Source organism: Herpailurus yagouaroundi, unplaced genomic scaffold, assembly GCF_014898765.1.
Source record: "Herpailurus yagouaroundi ecotype Mexico unplaced genomic scaffold, PumYag 162, whole genome shotgun sequence".
NCBI lineage: Eukaryota > Metazoa > Chordata > Mammalia > Carnivora > Felidae > Herpailurus > Herpailurus yagouaroundi.
Window position 1 is genome coordinate 13,910,536 of NW_024412403.1, and position 17,766 is coordinate 13,928,301.

At 44.6% G+C, this 17,766-nt stretch overlaps 1 protein-coding gene and 1 long non-coding RNA gene across 9 annotated transcripts in view; one reads left to right on the plus strand and one right to left on the minus strand.

The window, feature by feature from the left end:
* TIAM1 (TIAM Rac1 associated GEF 1) overlaps positions 1-17,766 on the plus strand; it is a 395,754-nt gene that overhangs the window by 319,219 nt on the left and 58,769 nt on the right. For all 6 annotated transcript variants that reach the window (XM_040484060.1, XM_040484063.1, XM_040484059.1 and 3 more), the window contains 2 exons: positions 6,701-6,782; positions 13,746-13,832. In XM_040484060.1, the coding sequence (XP_040339994.1) occupies positions 6,701-6,782; positions 13,746-13,832 (169 nt within the window). The remainder of the gene's footprint in view (positions 1-6,700; positions 6,783-13,745; positions 13,833-17,766) is intronic.
* On the minus strand, positions 323-17,498 carry LOC121036020 (uncharacterized). Of its 3 annotated transcripts, none has more exons than XR_005793193.1 (4): positions 16,440-17,498; positions 15,344-15,779; positions 15,127-15,228; positions 323-1,049 (listed from the first exon to the last, which is right to left on the minus strand). It is a non-coding gene; the product is annotated as an uncharacterized LOC121036020 (long non-coding RNA). The 3 variants fall into 3 exon arrangements; XR_005793192.1 differs by lacking the exon at positions 323-1,049 and adding an exon at positions 13,841-14,801; XR_005793191.1 differs by lacking the exon at positions 323-1,049 and having other exon boundaries at positions 14,973-15,228.

A 17,766-nucleotide genomic window follows, 5' to 3' on the forward strand; every position in this document is an offset into this window, starting at 1 on the left:
GTGTCTGCAAGGAGCGAGGCTGTGTGATCGTGAGAAATTGAAATCCAGAGCTGACCCTCAGGTAGAATTTTAGTTATTATTCCTAGCTTTCCTGGCAGCGTGGTGACTCAAAGATCAGCTGGCTGTTGTCAGGAACAAAAGCACTAACTCTGGTTTTGAATGACTTCACCTGGGTATTGAAACCGATGGGTCGAATCCTTCTGGGTGAAAATGCTGCCGTGTGATTCTATGTCCCAGTCTTTTGTAATTGTATTTATATAGGTGCCTGGGGACATTTAGGTATGTTTGGGTTTCATTATGAGACTTGGGTTCTAAACTAGAGATGGGTTTTATATCGGCCCCGTTGCTTACGAATTTTGTGATATTGGCAAAAGATGTGCTAATACAGTCGACCTTTGAACAGTGCGGGGCTTGGGGGTGTTAACCGCCTGCACAGTCAGAAATCCAAGTATAGCTTTTGACTCCCCCGACACTTAACTACTAATAGCCTACCACTGACTGGAAGTTCACTGATAACAATAACAGTCAGTCAACACACAGTTGGCATGTTCCATGCATTAGGTACTGTACTCTTACAATCAGGTAAACTAGAGAGAAGAAAATGTTATTAAGAAAGTCCTAAGGAAGAGAAAATACATTTGCAGTAACTGTAAAAAACAAAACAAAACAAAACTCTGGAAAAGTGGACCCATGCAACTCAAACCCACGTTGCTCAAGGGTCAACTGGGCTTAATTTCTAGGATTTTGCAAAGATGAGAGATAGATACTAGTGCACATAATAGATGCTCAGTAAATGGTTGTCATGGAAATAACACAGTAACAAGCTCTTCTTTGTTAGCCGAGTGGTATAGTTTTCAGTTCCAGGAAAGAGACAATTTGGGAGCAACGCGCCTCTATCTTAGAATTTGTTCTTCTCTCTCTGCACTTAGTCATTCCTCTGGGGGCCACCGAGCTGCTGGCTGTGGATATGTGAATGATAACAGGATGACTTCAGACATGGTTGCACCACAGAAAGCAGAATTGAAAACTTGAACCCGCATAGTCTCTTTCTGAAAAGGAGAAGCGTGATTTAAAATTTAATAGGGAATTTTGTTTTCAATCAACTTTTTGACGTTTACTTTATATGCAACAAAGCTCACCAATATCTTTTTAATGTTTATTATTTTTGAGAGAGAGGCAGAGAGCAAGCAGGGGAGGGTCAGAGAGAGAAGGAGACACAGAATCTGAAGCAGGCTCCAGGCTCCGAGCTGTCAGCACAGAGCCCGATGCGGGGCTCGAACTCACAGACCGCGAGATCGTGACCTGAGCTGAAGTTGGCCACTTAACTGACTGAGCCACCCAGGTGCCCCTAAAGCTCCCCAGTTTTTAAGCACACAATTCAGTGAGGTTTCACCATACCATCATGTTTCCACCACTGCAGTCCTACTTTAGAACGTTTCTATCATCCTAAAATGTTCCCTCGTGCCCCGTTAGGTGTTTCTAATAAATAGGAGGGGGAGGGTGTTTGTCGCACTTTTCCATGTGATGCAATCCATGAAAGAAGATCAAAATGATGAGTCTATTTTCAACCATCGCCTGAACAATTAAGCGTTAACAGGAGAGGGAGCTTTTAACAGAGAGAGTAGCTGATTTATTTTTTTTTCCTCTGGCTGGCATGGGGCAGAGCCCTGACTTTGTTCTCTCTGAGCAGAGGAAAGAAAACCCTTTTCCTTACTTAAAAAAGGAAAGTGCGGGGCTGGTTAGACTGGGATAGCTCTTTGACCACCAGTATGTTTGCATCTTGATGGTTAAGACTTTCATATGTTGCCTCTAACCGACTTCCATGGCCCTCCTATTTCACACATAGTAGGGACTTAAGACATGTCTTTTGAAATTATATTGATGCGCTTATTATTTTTGAGTCTTGGCCATTGGGTGGCTCATCTGGTGTAGGAGACTGAGGCGCACCAAGCTTGGTCTGTTTGTATCTGCAATTGCAGATGTTCTCATCACAATTTTTTTTAAAGAGTCTAAAATGCAGAGAGAGCATGGCATCTTTCCTGCTCTTTGCAAAAGGGCTCCAGCTCAGAGGTCGCTGAGGAAGCGAATGCCATAGGCTCGTTCATTTTATCGTTCAGATTGCAAGTGAGTATTGCTTACTCACATCTCTGCTTTTACCAAGTTTCTTCACTTTTTTGTTCTTAAGAATACCTTGGGCAACTTGGCAAAGTTTCACGCTCCCTTCTCAGATTACTGTTTTCAGTTGCACGAAATAAAACACATAGGATCACCTATCGCATAATTATGTTGCAATAGTTATCCAAGATATTTTTAAAATTATAGATAATACGTGTGCTTATTTATTGGCTCCTTAAATAATAAGACCTAGCGGGAGATCCGATAGCTACTACTGTTTTGAAGTACTGACAGCAGCCTGAATGTGATTGGGAAACAACCATGATTTTTACTGGTGACAAGGTCATAGTCACTGCCAGTACTGTTGTATTCGTTGCCTACATTTATTTATGATTGAAGGAAATGCTAAGTTTCAGTTACAGGTTAGTGGATATAAAGATGGCATATTTTTCCCCCACCATTGAAGTTCACAGACCCCTTGGATTCTACCCAGGGGTCCCTGGCTTCCAATCCCCCATATAGGCCATTAAACTTGTTCTAATGTCATTCCAAGGCAGGGGGCGTCTGAACACACAGCGCTCCTGGAGGCTTTTTGAGAGTTTGCAGATTTCAGGCTATTGACCCTTACTGAATAAGCATCAGACCATACACGGTCGATTAGTTTCTGTAGCCCACCTCCATTTTATTTTTGACAGACTAGCGAAACTCGCACACGTATGAAGCTGTTTCCTTGTAAGTAACTCATTCATAGATGGCTGTCCTGATATGTTTTATTCTCTGACACTTTTACCAGACATTCTTTAATAGTAAAGTCTGTAGTTATTAGGAAAAGTGTGTATTAGATTTGAAAGCTTTGAGGGGTCTAGGATGTATCTTTGGTGGGTTAGGGGATCCTCTTGCTTGTGAATGACCATGACTAGTTGGTCGTCTACTTATCTGCTCTGCTGGTTATGTTTTAATAGAAGTGGTACCTGTTTGTCCACTTTTTTTTGTATTTGGTTAATTGTTAGGCCCCATCGATGGATTGATAATGAATAGGGAGGCACTGGCTTTTCAAGACCCTTATTCAATGTGTTTTTCTTAAAGTGACAGGTGGGAATAAAGAGTTTGCAGAAACACTGGTCAATTGATTTATTTACTCATCCAGCAAATATTTATTTAGCATTTATGTGTGCCTGGCACCACTGTGCCTGTTCTGGGCACTGGGATACACAATCAAAAATCCCTACTCCTCGGGGCACCTGGCTGGCCTCAGCCCACAGGGCATGTGATTCGTCATCGCAGGGTCATGAGTTCAAGCCCCACATTGGGGCATATGCCTACTTAAAAGGAACAAAAATGAAAAAAATCTCTACTCCTTGTGGAACCCACACTCAAGTTTGTGGAGACATACAAAAATATGTAGATTTTTTGCATAACGACATGTAACTGTGCAGTATTTCAGAGGATGTGAAGAGCTTGGAAAGAAAAGGTTAGGTCAAGTGGAAAGAGAGATGGGGCATCCAAAAACAGAGTGTTCTGCCCCTTTAGCTGTGTTTGGGTTGATGTGTGAACAGAGCGAGGTGAGAGAGTGAGTCGTAGAGGTATTTTGGAGGAAAAGTGTTCTAGGCTAAGGGAACAAAGCTGGGTGAGGCCCTGGCAGGGGGTGGATGGTGAGGGTGGAGGTTGTTTTCTTGTGTGTGAGGAGGGTCAGTGGCTGGAGAGGGGGTGAGGCTGCAAGAGAGGAGGGAGGAGGGGAGCAGGATGGGCCATGTAGGGCCTACATGAGAGGGGAAACCCCGGAGGAAGAAGGACACTGGTTGACTTCTATTTTAGTAGGCTCACTATGGCTCTGTGTCCGTAGGACATGTGCCACATGGCCAGTGGACCACAGGGCACAAGAGAAGTTGCTGAGAAAGAGCAGGGGGTTAGTGCGTTGTAATTGGGGCAGTGGGTGATGCTGGCTTGGACCAGGGCACCCAGCGGGGATGTGTGAGACATGATCCTGACTTCATGATAACTCGAATGCCTGGCAATCAAGTTTGTTCTTAAATCTGATGATCTTTTAATCTGCTCTTTGAGAAGAGGGAAAGGGACACCTGGGTGGCTCAGTTGGGTAAACATCAGACTTGATTTCAGTTCAGGTTGTGATCTCAGGGTTCATGGTTTGAGCCCCACATCGGGCTCTGTGCTGACAGTGAGGAGCCTACTTGGGATTCTCTCTCCTTCTCTCTCTGTTCCTCCTCTGCGTGCTCTCTCTCTCTCTCTCTCTCTCTCTCAAAATAAATAAACATTAAAAAAAAAGGGAAGGAAAATGTGACACATCATTGACTTAATAAAATAAAGGGAACGCGTGTGACGTTTTGCTGTTAAAGATATTTGTATAACACCTATGAAATTTCAGCATTTGTAGTTTCAGATAGGGATTGTAGTTGCATTGAAAAAATATATTTTAAAGTGCATATCCTTCTTGAGATTTTATGTTTTTATTAGTGTTTTTTACCAAACACAATTTTAGTCTAACCACTCTGAGAACATACTGTGGCCAAGAGGGCTTATATCTAGATCACACTTAGGTATTGTCTGGGGCTGGTAAAAGACACAACAGCTTTCACACCGTTCCAAAGAAAAGTAAGAGGCAATATTATGAGAGAATGGGAAAGATTATTCACAAAGCTGTATTCCCCCTGGATCTGTGGCAACCATTAGGAACTTTCTGGAGATGATTGCAACAGTGATATACTGCCACCTAGGGTAAGAGTTTGACTCTTGAGGAAATTTGTAAAAAGTAAAACTGAGGCTCAAAGTAATTTGAAGGAAACACAGTGCATAGCATTTACTGCACATTCCATGGCGTCCTAAAATATTGCATAAAACTTTATTATATTTGGTATTTATAACTTTGGTAACTGCATTTTCTGAACTAAAGATCAGTTTCACAACTGATTTCTTCTGATTGCAGAATTTATTCGTATGAACATTTTCCTGAAGTATAAAAGGAAAAAAAAAACCCATGAAATGACACCCCTAACACATTGCATTTGGCGGAAGTTGCATTAAATTAGGATGTTCTAGAGGATCTGGGCTGTGTGGTCGTTGTTCCCAGGACTCTGCTCCCCTTTCTATTCTAGCAGCCTCTTTCCAAGGCTCCTTCTTCCACCTGTCAGCCTCCCTAAGAAAGTGAAGAGAAAGAAACTACCATTCTTTCCTACTTGCCTGAATTACGTTATTTCTGGGTGAATGACTGTGGGGTCAGAGATGCGAGCAAGTTTCAACAACCACCAAGACTTCTCTTTCGTACTAAAGCACAGCCTTCTGTTATTGACCTTGGCACCAGAGTTTTTCATTTCAAAATTGAATGACAGTTTTCCAGTTCCATATGAGCTTTGACACATTTATTTGTTTTGGAGTTTTTATCATAATCTTTGGAAATGGCCTTTGTCTTGCTTACCTAAGAAGTTGTGGTACCTCTCAGCGCCACCTGGAGGTGGTCTACCGGGCACTGCGGTATAGTGGAGAGAACTTGACCTCTGGAGCCAGCGAGACCTGGGTTCAAATCCCTGTTCTGCCCATTCTGGCTTTAAAACCTTTAGCAAAGTGCTTCCTCTCCAGACTTATTCCCTTGCTTGTTCAATGGAATGACACTTGTGTGGCACATGGACGCCTGAGAAAACCTTCATAAGTTATTGTCCAGGATGCTGATTGTTGTAGACATATGAAAGTGAATTAAATTAAATTGAAGTAAAGTTTCTGATATGTGAACTACAGCTTTCTGTTATCTTTCCCGCCCCTCCCCATACCCGCCCCCCCCCCCCCGCTTTATTGGGTTTCTAGAGAATTGATTAATTTATGTGCCTTAATTTTCTAGCTAACTTGGTATAATCCAGTGGCTAAAAGAGAATCTCCTCCATTTATATAAATTATTGTCTGTTTCAATGCTATTCTTTGTCAGCACCTATTTGTGCTACTATGAATCTTTAGGGCAAAATGGCATGTGAACAGAAACTTATCCTATTTCTAGGAATCCCTTGTCAAGATCTTTTTTTTTTTTTTTTTTAATGTTTACTTATTATTTTGAGAGAGAGAGAGAGAGAGAGAGTGAGTAGGGGAGGGGAAGAGAGAGGGGGTGGTAGACAGAGGATACAAAGCAGGCTTTGCACTGACAGCAGAGAGCCTGACGCGGGGCTCAAGCTCGCAAGCCGTGAGTTCATGACCTGAGCCGAGGTCAGACACTCAACTGCCTGAACCACCCAGGTTCCAACCAGGCTCCCCCTTGTCAAGATTTTTATAGCCTCTTTCTGATTTTAATGATTTCTTTCCCCAGTACTGGAGATTTTTGGTTACTTTAGCAATAGTTTTCAGGTCTGTGAGAGATCTAGAAGGGGAAGAGACATTATTTAGAAACTGGAACGGTAGCCAAGTTTGGGAGCGTGCATTTTAAATTTCTCTTTTGACTTTTACTGGGTTCGGTTCAGTAAAAAGGCTGTGATGTGATGAGAATTTACTTCCAAGTATCAATTGTGAAAAAATAGACTTACAAAATGATGTCTATTCCTAATAAGATATTTGTAATGCAATCCTAATCAGACTCTTTGTCATTTTTCAGCTGTACAAAGAAATTGAAATTTGTCCAAAAGTCACTCAGAACATCCAGATTGAGAAGTCAGATACAGCCAGTGATAATTATGGTATGTTTATTTTTCTCTGATCTTTGGTGTTTTTCAAGTTAAAGCAATTCTTGTGTAAACAGGCACTTACTTACAATTCAGTAAAACGTCTTTGGGGCCTATTTAAAACAGATAGCACATCTGGCTTCTGTGCTATATACTCAGACGCCAAATGGGGGGGGGGGAGGGAAGGGAAGAGATTTACTGTGGGTACCATGCAGACTTCAGCCTAAACTTCATAGCTTTAATCATTGGGGTTAAATTTCATAACTTTGGGTCACTGGGGTTCTGTCGTAAATAGGAAATGCGTGTATCGGGAATAGATTATAGTATGATATACCCTAGTAATGAAGAAATGATCCCTTCACACCCTTCTTCCTCAAACATACTCATTATTCTCCCTTCCCCCACAAATAATGTAAAAAGAACTTATTTCGGTGTTGTGCTGGGGGTCCCCAAGACCACCCCTACGTTTGCTGATCCACTAAGAGGACGCATAGGACTCAGGAGATCGTCCTGGTCATGACTGTGAGTTATTACAGAGAAGCTATAATAACAGCATCAATAAAGGGAAAAGGCACATGGGGTGAGGTCTGAGGAAAGTGGGTGCAAGCTTCCAAGAGTCCTTCCCCAGTCATACGGGACGTCCTCGAGTCCCCCAGCAACAAGCTGGGACAGTGCACGTGGGGTGTTGTCTAGCGGGGAAGTTTGTTGGAGACTCAGTGCCCAGTCATGTAGATGCACTTTACCTAGCATGTACCAAAGTTTCAGGCTCCCAGCAGGGGAAAGCTGGAGTTCGGCGTCAGCCGTATTGTTTGTACAAATTTTAGGCCCGGTGAGTCTCGTCAGGGTGTTGGGAACCCACCCAAAATTCAAGTTCCCGGATGGCCAGCCAGGGGCCAAACTTATAAGCAGGCCTTTGAAAGAATAACAGATCTGCCATGTTGATGGTTTTCTACACAGTTGTCTGCATTCTGGCATAGCCGAATATGTCGTCCCTTCATATGTCCCAGACTGCTTAGCATCACACTGTATGATTTGAATAGCAGTGGAGTTGGTGCTTGAGGAAACCACGAGGGGAAATCCAGACAGTGATATTAGTCAGGAGTGGCGAGGTTGGCCGAGGTGGCTCAGAACAGTGAAATGGGCTTCCTGAATTCACCGTGCATCCTTTGTGGCTTGACTCGACTCTATGTTACCCTCACTTTCGGGCACAGGCCTGCAGTGGCCGCCTGGGGCGTTGTCTGTCTCTTGGCGGAGGGGAAGAGAGAAGGCGCGGTGAGCTAGGTGCTGGTGACCTCACAGTTTATTGTCAAAGCCAGTCCGCTGGCCCCGCCTGCCCCCAAGGGGCGGAGGACTCTAGCCCTGCTATTTGTGGGAAGGAAGAGAACCAGAAAGCCTGATGCAGACACGTGGAGCTTACCGTCTTTGCTCATTTACGGTTTCTCTCTGAATTAAGTTAATTTGGCTTCTTAGCATTTGAGCATCTTCAGAACTTTCACTGACCAGCAGGATGGCAGAATCATTCTGCAGTCGCTCCCACAGGCCACTACTCTTCATCTCTGAACATTCCTTAGGGTATTTGGCCTAATGAAGAGAACCTCATTTTGGACCCTGGTCACTTGCATTGCACCTTCATGCTGTTTACTTCTTGACCTTGAAACTAAAGACATCATACACCCAGAAGATGTTTTTTGATGGCAGAGGATAAACGTCTACAGAAGGCTTATTATGCATCAGAAGCGTGACCTTGGTAATTAAAGCAGTAGTTGGTGGCAGTGCTGTAACTTAAGTGTCTGGCTTCTCCAAAGTGAGATGCACCGTGACAGTTATTCTTTTCTCTTTAAGTAGCAAGAAGCAAGACAGGGCTGAATTTAAAGGTCTCGGAATGAAACTGTAAGACTGACGGGTGCTTGGACTCGGGAACTGGGCATAAAGCCGCTATGCTTTTGGGGCGTGTGGGTGGCTCAGTTGGTTAAGCGTCCAACTTCGACTCAGGTCATGATCTTACGGTTCGTGGGTTCGAGCCCTGTGTCGGGCTTCAGACTGACAGCTCAGTGCCTGCAGCCTGCTGTGATTCTGTCTCCCTCTCCCTCTGCCCCTCCCCCATTCATGCTCTGTCTCTCTCTGTCGCAAAAATAAATAAAACATTAAAAAAAAAATCTCTAAAAAAAAAGCTATACTTTTTATGTTTTTATCGACTCAAGCGCTCACAGACCCCATTTACATTTCCACCCTGAAGGTATTTTAGCACCTCAGTCGTCACCCTAGAAAGTATCGTCAACGGTGCTTCTCAAAATATCTGAGGTAAAGAAGCAGGGTGTTTTGTTTTGTTTTAACAGTCTGTCGTGGACCGCCACTGCTTTTGTAAACTCTCAAAGCTCATGCTTGGAGGTGTGCCATTGTCTAACGGCTGGGCTCACAGTGCTTAATCTCAGTTTCTGTCTATGTTACTATCAGTCACCAATGGACTTCACTTTCTAGAGCCTGCTATGTGTGGCTAATAACCTCAGCATAACCATTTATTCTGAGCACCCAGTTCATGCTGGTGGAAGGTGTTCCAACAGTGTATTGACGGAGAAGTTAAAGAGTCCCTCATCCTAAGAGACTTACTTGGTTGCCTCTGACCTCAGAACTATCAAGGATTCTTTTTTTTTTTAATTTCTGAGAGAGACAGAGCATAAGTGGGGGAGGGACAGAGAGAATCCGGAGCAGGCTCCATGATCCGAACTGTGAGCACAGACCCTGATGCGGGGCTTGAACTCAAGGACTGCGAGATCATGACCTGAGCTGAAGTCAGACGCTTAACCAACTTGGTGCCCCCAAGGATTCTTTTTTTTTTTTTAAAGTTTATTTATTTATTTTGAGAGCAAGAGAGCACTTGAGCAGGGGAGGGGCAGAGAGAGAGGATCCCAAGCAGGCCCTGTGCTGCCAGCACAGAGCCCGATGCAGGGTTTGATCTCATGAACAGTGAGATTATGACCTGAGCCAAAATTGAGAATCGGGGGCTTAACCAACTGAGCCACCCAGGTGCCCCCAGAACTACCAAGGATTCTAAATTCAGCTCAGCAGTATTTAACATTAGCACCTACTCAAGTCTGGCTTCCTGCCGTATATTGACCTCAATATATATACAGTGCAGTATATATATAAGTTACTAGCATATGCCAACATACAAAAATCCAAACACAAACTACATGCTGTCTTCTATTTTAGAACACTTTAGGGAGGAAAATAGGGCTTAATAATCCAACTGACTGAACCAGTGGAAAGATTTGGCACTTCCTTTTCTTTTTTTTTTTTTTGTTTGTTTTTTTTTTTGGAGGGAGGGAAACGGGCAGGGGGAGGCGGAGAGAGAGAGGGAGAGAGAGAATCCCAAACAGGCTCCACACCGTCAGTGCAGAGCCCAATGTGGAGCTCAAACCTATGAGCCTCGAGATCATGATCTGAGCCATAAACAAGAGTCGGCCACTCAACTGACTGAGCCACCCAGGCGCCCCAAGATTTGGCCCTTCCTTAATCTCTCTTAGTCGCCCTTCCCTGCATCTCAACCTGAACTGATTGTTGAAATTAGTTCACAGAGTTATGACATAGACTAAGCATGACCCCCAGGCTGCCTTGAAGTAAAGGATGCATCGTTGCAGCAAGTGAACATCCCTTCTTCTACGGGGAATTCTGCTGTTGCATTTTTGGTCACATGTACCATTTCTATCAGAGGTGTCCACACTTGTCCTATTTTCTGAATTTCCCTGTATCCTGGAATCTGGTTTTGAGTACTCCCCTGCTGTTTCTGATGACGCCATGACTTTTCCTTGGTTATAGATTTTAGTATGAGGGACCTTCTGGTTGCTCATCACAGGCGTTTGTCTTCTTGGTTTCTCTTCTTAGTTTTAATCACTTCCTTTCATTCTTGAGAGCATTATTGCCGCTCATGGTGCCTCCTCCTGGTGGGTTAAGTTGGGTTTATTTTGAATAACTCCCTCTGCCTCCTGTTGGCAGTCATCTGGGGCTATGTTACGTTTATTGGCTGGGAATTAGATTGTTGCTATCCTATTTGAAAGGAAGAAAAAAACTGTTTTCCAGTGATCTCAAAATAATCCAACGGTAGGATATACAATATTTTCCTTACATGTGTTAATTTAGGAGATGGCTGTAATCCCCCTCCACTGTGTGGGCACATTACTGGCATCTCAAAATGGAGGCTGCTCCCTGAGACTCTGAGAGCCCGAGGTAGTGTGTGCTGTGTAGCTGAGTGTGGGGAGAGCTGCCTTTCTGAATGCTGGGAGGGGGTCCTGTTTGCCTGACCCCCCAACAGGTGTCTTCCAATATGAATTCTAGTGCAGAGCCGAAGTGCCGTTTCCCTTTGTGAATGTTGGCTTCCCTTGAATGAACTTCCAGAAAACATATTGCAAAAGCTTTCTTCAGCAGTCTTGTCACAGAGATTTCCCACCAACTAGAGGGGTCTGATCTCTTTCTCGGAGCCATGCTTGCCCAGCACCAATCTCATAGTCGCTTGTAGTCCTTGTTATTATCTTTTGATTATTTAAAAAAAAAAATAGACCAAGAAAAGAGGGAAGGGGGCAAAGGAATAGTTCAGCCATCTCCACTGATTTTGGTCTCATGTGGTTTGTATCAGGCTCTCAACTGTCACCTCTCCTGGCATCTTCTGATCTTGTCCCCTGGCACCTTGTCATTTGCCCACTTTTTTTTTTAATGTTTATTTATTTTGAGAGAGAGAAAGAGTTGGGGAGGGTCAGGGAGAGGGAGAGAAAGAGAGAATCCCAAGCAGGCTCCACGTTCAGCACAGAGCCCGACATGGGGCTTGATCTCACAGCCACAAGATCACAACCTGAACTGATCTCAAGAGTCAAACGCCCAACCAACTGAGCCACCCAGGTGCCCCTGCTCACTTGTTTTAATAGAAAAAGAAATGTGGTCTCAAAACTTGACAGAAACTCGGCATTTCAGAAAGGAAATGCCTATATTTTAATGAATTTGTATCCATTCTTTCTCTTGGCATTGCCCCTGATTCTGCATCTATTCTAACAGATAAGGGAAATTCTCTACTGAAATGCAAATAGATAAACCTGTGTTAGGGCTAATATCACTTAATTGGCTCATGTATAAAATTATTTTTACTTGAGTGGGTCTTCTTCTTTTTTTTTTTTTTTTTTTATTTAAATTTTAATTTTGAGTGACAGAGAGGGCACGAGCAGGGTAGGGGCGGGGGGGGGGGGGGGGGGAGAGAGTCCCAAGCAGGCTCCTCACTGTCCGTATAGATCCGAACGTGGGGATCGAATTCACGAATCATGACCTGAGCCGAAATCAAGAGTCAGACGCTTAACCAACTGAGCCACCCAGGGGCCCCGATTTGAGTGGGTCTTCTTGAAACATAATGTGAATGTTACAAGTTGCTGTAAGAATGGAATTCAAAGTACGAGTCAAATAAAGACCAGAAAGTCCTCAGGGTATGGCCTGTGTTTCCCCATCTGAGGGAGTTATGATACTGTAGTGGGCGAAGACAGTTGGTAGTTTTGCCTAAGTGTGGGTATCTATTTCCTGATCCTGTGAACTAAACAGAAAAACCCATGTTCTTTATGACATGGCCTGAAAAGTCTTGATGACTCCCTGGGTCTCAGTCCTGTAATTTATTATTCAGTCTTGTTGTTATTTGCTTATTTGCTCTTCAAAAGCACTGTGATTTTTTTTCTGCCTTCACCCTTAAGGTAAGTACCTATATTAGGGGATTATTCTTCTCCCAGACCTGAAATTATGTCATATCTTCACAACTGCATTAGTTCTGATTGCTCTTTTAGGGGTGTTTGCCACAGTCTCTTATTTGAGGGAAAGGAGATAACAGATCAGAAAAGACTTTTAAGTAATCTCGGGGTGTCTGGTGGCTCAGTTTGTTAAGCCTCCCGACTCTTGAGTTCAGCTCAGGTCATGATCTCACAGTTCGTGAGATTGAGCCCCGTGTCGGGCTCTCCACCGAGCCTTCTTGGGATTCTCTCTCTCTGTCTCTCTCTTTCTCTCTCTTTCTCTTTCTCTCTCCCCTCCCCTGTTGCACTGTCTCACCCTCTCTCAAAATAAATAAATTTACATTAAAAAGATAATAAAAATCTCTGTATCCAGCTTGGGGCTGGAACTCATGACCTTGAGATCAAGAGTTGGATGCTCCACTGACTGAGGCAGCCAGTCACCCTGATCAGAAAAGAGTTGTAATGAGACTGTCTAGAAACTGAGGTGCCCAGGGCTTGTGGCCACGGAATTAGAAGCCCCTCAGATCCCAAAACCACCTGGAAACTCAGGGTCTGGTTCTGCGTTTTTTCCCGAAGGATGTAGCAAGCCCAAGATTGATTAGCTAATGGGCTTTGGGCTCTGGAAGGCTGGACAAGTATAAGATAATCTTATGATCACACTCTAGTAGAATGTGCAATCAATGAATTTGAGTATAAAATAAGATTTGTAAAGTAAGTCACTACTTAATCCCCATATGCAGAGATTTATTAAATTAAACTCGGTGTCCATATAGCAATACATATGGCTGGACACATACCATATAGTTGTTCAGGTGTAACATATCTTAGGACAAGGATTGCCTGCAAAAAGCCGAAGGACCCAGTTGAGATATATGCTAATCATCCCGTTTGCACTGTGAAGGGGACAATGGAAAAAATAAAACTGTGGCATTTGCTAGCCAGCAAGGTAAAACAAAATAATTTTCTTCCATTTGGGTTGATAGGTAGGTGGTGTGAGGAGAGATGTACCTGGTAATGTTAATTTTTGCAAGTAGTGGCTTTTTTAGAGTGATCTAAAAATACATTTTTTTTTGTGCTTTGTAAAATAATACGAACAAGGAAAAAACAATCACTCCAAACTGTAACCAAAAACATTGAACATACTTAGTTCACAGCAGGTATTTCGTGTTGTTTGGCAAACATTCGGAAGGTGTGAGCTCTACCATTCTGTCTTTGTGTTTTCTAGGCTTTTCCCTTTCCTCTGTGGAAGAAGATGGCGTTCGAAGGCTCTATGTGAATAGTGTAAAGGAAACTGGCTTAGCTTCCAAGAAAGGTAAGTGACCGAGTATCGTAACTGTCTCTCTTGAAATCCCTTGGGGGTTTCTCTGGTTGGTGGATGAGAAAGACACCCCCAAAGGGTTCACCGGTAAAGATTATTTGAACGTTGTCTCCTTGAAAACCCTCCCAGGGAATATGCATATTGTTCTATAAACGCAAGTGTTTAAGAAATGCCACATTTTGGATCTTAAATCTGATTCTGCGCCCATTTCCTTGGGGCTGGTGGGAAATTCCATTCTAATCTGACATGATCATCTTTCGATGGTATGGAGGTCCTAGGGGTTTTCCTGAAGCAGCATTTGGGAACAGCCCTCTGTGCTCCGGTGGCCAGAGCTGATGCTGGCTCTCCCCTGAACCTGCAAAGCTCCTTCAGAGTGGCTGTGGTCCTGCTCCCGCTCATGAAGGGACCTTTGCAGAAGTTGAGAACCTAGGGTTTCAGAATCCAGTCTTCTTGCCCCACGGAGAGAGCTCTGTTCTGCCGCACCCCGCCTGTGGCCCTCCCAGGGCTCACTGCGGTCTGGGCTACTTGCGAAACCCCAACTCTCTTTCCTCTTTCTACTCAGAGAGAATCTTTTCAGCCTAGATTTTTTTGCTTCCTGTGATGGTTTCCTAGGGCTGCAGTAACAAATTGTCACAAACGGAGTGATTACAAACAGCAGAAATTTATGTTTTTACGGTTCAGGAGGCCAGACGGTCAGAATCCGAGTATGGGCGGGGTTGTTTCCTTCTGGCGCCTCTGACGGAAGAATCTCTCCCATGCCTCCCCCTTGCTTCCAGTGGCTGCTGGCGGTCCTTGGCAGTCCTTGGCTTGTGATTGCGTCCCTCTAATCTCTCTGTCTTTCATCACATGGCCCTCTTTCCTGTGTGTCTCTGCATCTTTACATGGCCTTCTTATAAGAATACCGGTCATTGGATGTAGAGCCCATCCTAATCCAGTGTGATTTCATCTTTAACGTAATTACGTCTGCAAAGACCCCATTCATTTTTTTTTTTTTTTAAGCTTATTTACTTATTTTGGGAGACAGAGACAGTGGTGGAAGTGTAGAGAGATGGGGGCGGGGAGAGAGAGAGAATCCCCAGCAGGCTCCACACAGCGCAGAGCCCGACGTGGGGCTCAAACTCACAAACCGTCTGATCATGACCTGAGCCGAAATCGAGTCAGACGCTTAAGTGACTGAGCCACCCAGGCACCCCAAAGACCCTAGTTCCAACTAAGGTCACATTCTGATACTCTGGATGGACATGAGTTTGGGGGGTGGGGGGTGCACTTTTCAGCCTACCATACTTACCGTAAACAAATCAGGCTGCTAGATAGGGCTCAAAACCCACTTTCCTTTCATTCTCCTTGCTGTGGAACTTTACGTTTCATCCAGGCAGCAGCCATATCATACCTGTCGAATAAAAGACCAAAACGTCTGGGTCAGTTGCACTTAGACGTAATGCCTTGCATCTGTCTGCTCTAGCAGACAAGAATGGAGGAGACAAGAAAATGGTGGAGTGGCCTACCTTGCCAACTCCTTCCATGTCTTGGTACAGCTCAGTTCTGGGTGTTCACGACCTTCGAGCTACCTACCCAGGTTACTTCCCCCTGTGCCGTAAGCCTCGGAGAAGGGCAGCCTGCACACTTGGCTGTGCACAGAAATGGCTGAAGTGTGACAAATGGGGAATAAAGTCAAAGTCATGTATTCACCGCCATCACAGAGGAGGATTTTCCTTCCATACTTTTCAAGGCCAAAGGCAGCCTGGAGGCGAGTCTCCACATTCACTAAGCTGTATCTCAGCTGGGAGCAGATGTGGCAGGGTTTGTTCTCCCACAAGCCCAAAGTCTGATTGTTATCTCTTGCAGCACGATGAGTGTGCCTGTTGGCGTGGTATGGGGGTGGGGAAGTACGCTGCCTCAGTTTCAGTCACATCCTGTTTGAGTTCTTTGAATCCAGGAGCCCTGGTTTTAGATAAAAACAAATGGTTGTCTGTTCCAACCCACTTGCCTTGTATAGCACTGTCCTCTATAGATTTAAGAGTGATGTCCCTTTGTCCACTGGGGCCACAGACACACCCATGTAGAGGGCAGTGGCAAGCAAGAGACTTGGGTTGGGGCACCTGGGTGGCTCAGTTGGTTGAGCATCTGACTTTAGCGCTGTGGTGATTTCGTGGTTTGTGAGGTCGAGCCCCACGTCGGACTGTCCCCTGCTGGCAGCCCAGAGCCTGTTTTGGGTCCTCTGTCCCCACAGCCTCTACCCCTCGCCTGCTCACGCTCTCTCACAAAAATAAATAAACATTAGAAAAGAGAGAGAGATTTGGGTTTTTTAATGTTAATTCTAGCCTCTCTGTGCAGACGTCTGGATAACGGAGAGCTCACTATAGACCGTAAGGCCTCTTCTTGGAGATCTCTAATCACAAAACATTCTCCTTCTTCAGCTTCCATTTACCATTTTACCTTATTCTTCTCTATAGACAGCCTTGGATGTCCATCATGTTATAACTAAGTCTCTTATTTATTTTTGTTAACCACCTGGGGCTTTTGGCCTATAATGAACTAATGGTGAATCCCCCTTTAATATCTGCCTACCCGTCCCCTGGATCTCGCGTTGGCTGTACTTACGGAATTGACTCTTTGAACCAAAACCATAACACTTAATTTCTGTTCAACTTGGGTGTGTTCATTCTGGCCCATCATTCCTCTCTTGGGGTCATCTGAGGCTGGGAGCTGGCATCTTGTTTGCTGCCCTCCCGAGTGTTTCTCTGATGGCTCCACAGGACAGAGCCCGGTCGAGAAAACCGTGTGCTTCTTTCTCCAGGGCAGAGTGTCTTCTAGATACTTCACAGCTTTTGCCACGGTCAGTTATGGGGATTGCTTCTAAGCAGGCTGCGGTTTTCTGTTAGAAAGAAAACCTTTTCCTTTTTCTTCTGCTACATACTGATGAGAGCTCATGTCTAGTGAATACCTTCAACGTGCCAAATGCTGTGCTAAGAGTTTTACATGGGTTACTTCACTTAGTCTCAGCGCACGGTCACTTCTCCGTATGAGGAAACGGGGGCTAGGAGAGATTCAGTAACATGCCCGCGGTCACAGAGCTGCTACGCGGTCACACTGTGACAGCAGGACCCCAGTGAGGCACTTCATTGCTCACTACTGCTGGGCTGTCTACACTCACGTATTAATACTGAGAATAACTCACTCAGGCAACTGCCTGTGGTCATTGTCTAGGTCTGCCATGACAAATGACCACAAGCTGGGTGGTTTAAAACAACAGGAATGTGTCCTCTCACAGTTCTGGAGGCCAGAATTCTTAAACGAAGGTGTCAGCAGCTCCCTCTAAAGTCTCTAGGAAAGAATCCTTCTTTGTCCCCTCCAGCCTCTGACAGTTCTAGGTGTTCCTTGACCCCCAGCAGTATCTATCACCGCCCTGTTAACGTCTATCTTTTTTCTGTGCCTCTCTTCAGAGGACATTTATCAGTGGGTTTTTGACCCACCAGACAATCCTGCATGGTGTCATCTCAAGATCATTTATTTAATTATAACTGCAAAGATCCTGTTTCCAAATAAGGCCCCACTCACAGGTTCTGGGACATGGACATATTTTGGGGGGGGCGTCACTGTTCAACCCACTATACACTTTTGCTACACCAGTCATAGTAAACCTGGAACTTCTTTAAAAAACAAAACAACGGGGCGCCTGGGTGGCTCAGTCAGTTGGGCCTCCGACTTCGGCTCAGGTCACGATCTCACGGTCCGTGAGTTCGAGCACCGCGTCGGGCTCTGGGCTGATGGCTCAGAGCCTGGAGCCTGCTTCAGATTCTGTGTCTCCCTCTCTCTCTGCCTCTTGCCTGTTCGTGCTCTGTCTCTCTCTGTCCCAAAAATAAATAAACGTTAAAAAAAAAAATTTAAAAAACAAAACAAAACAAAACTCCTAGATGTTTAAGTCCTG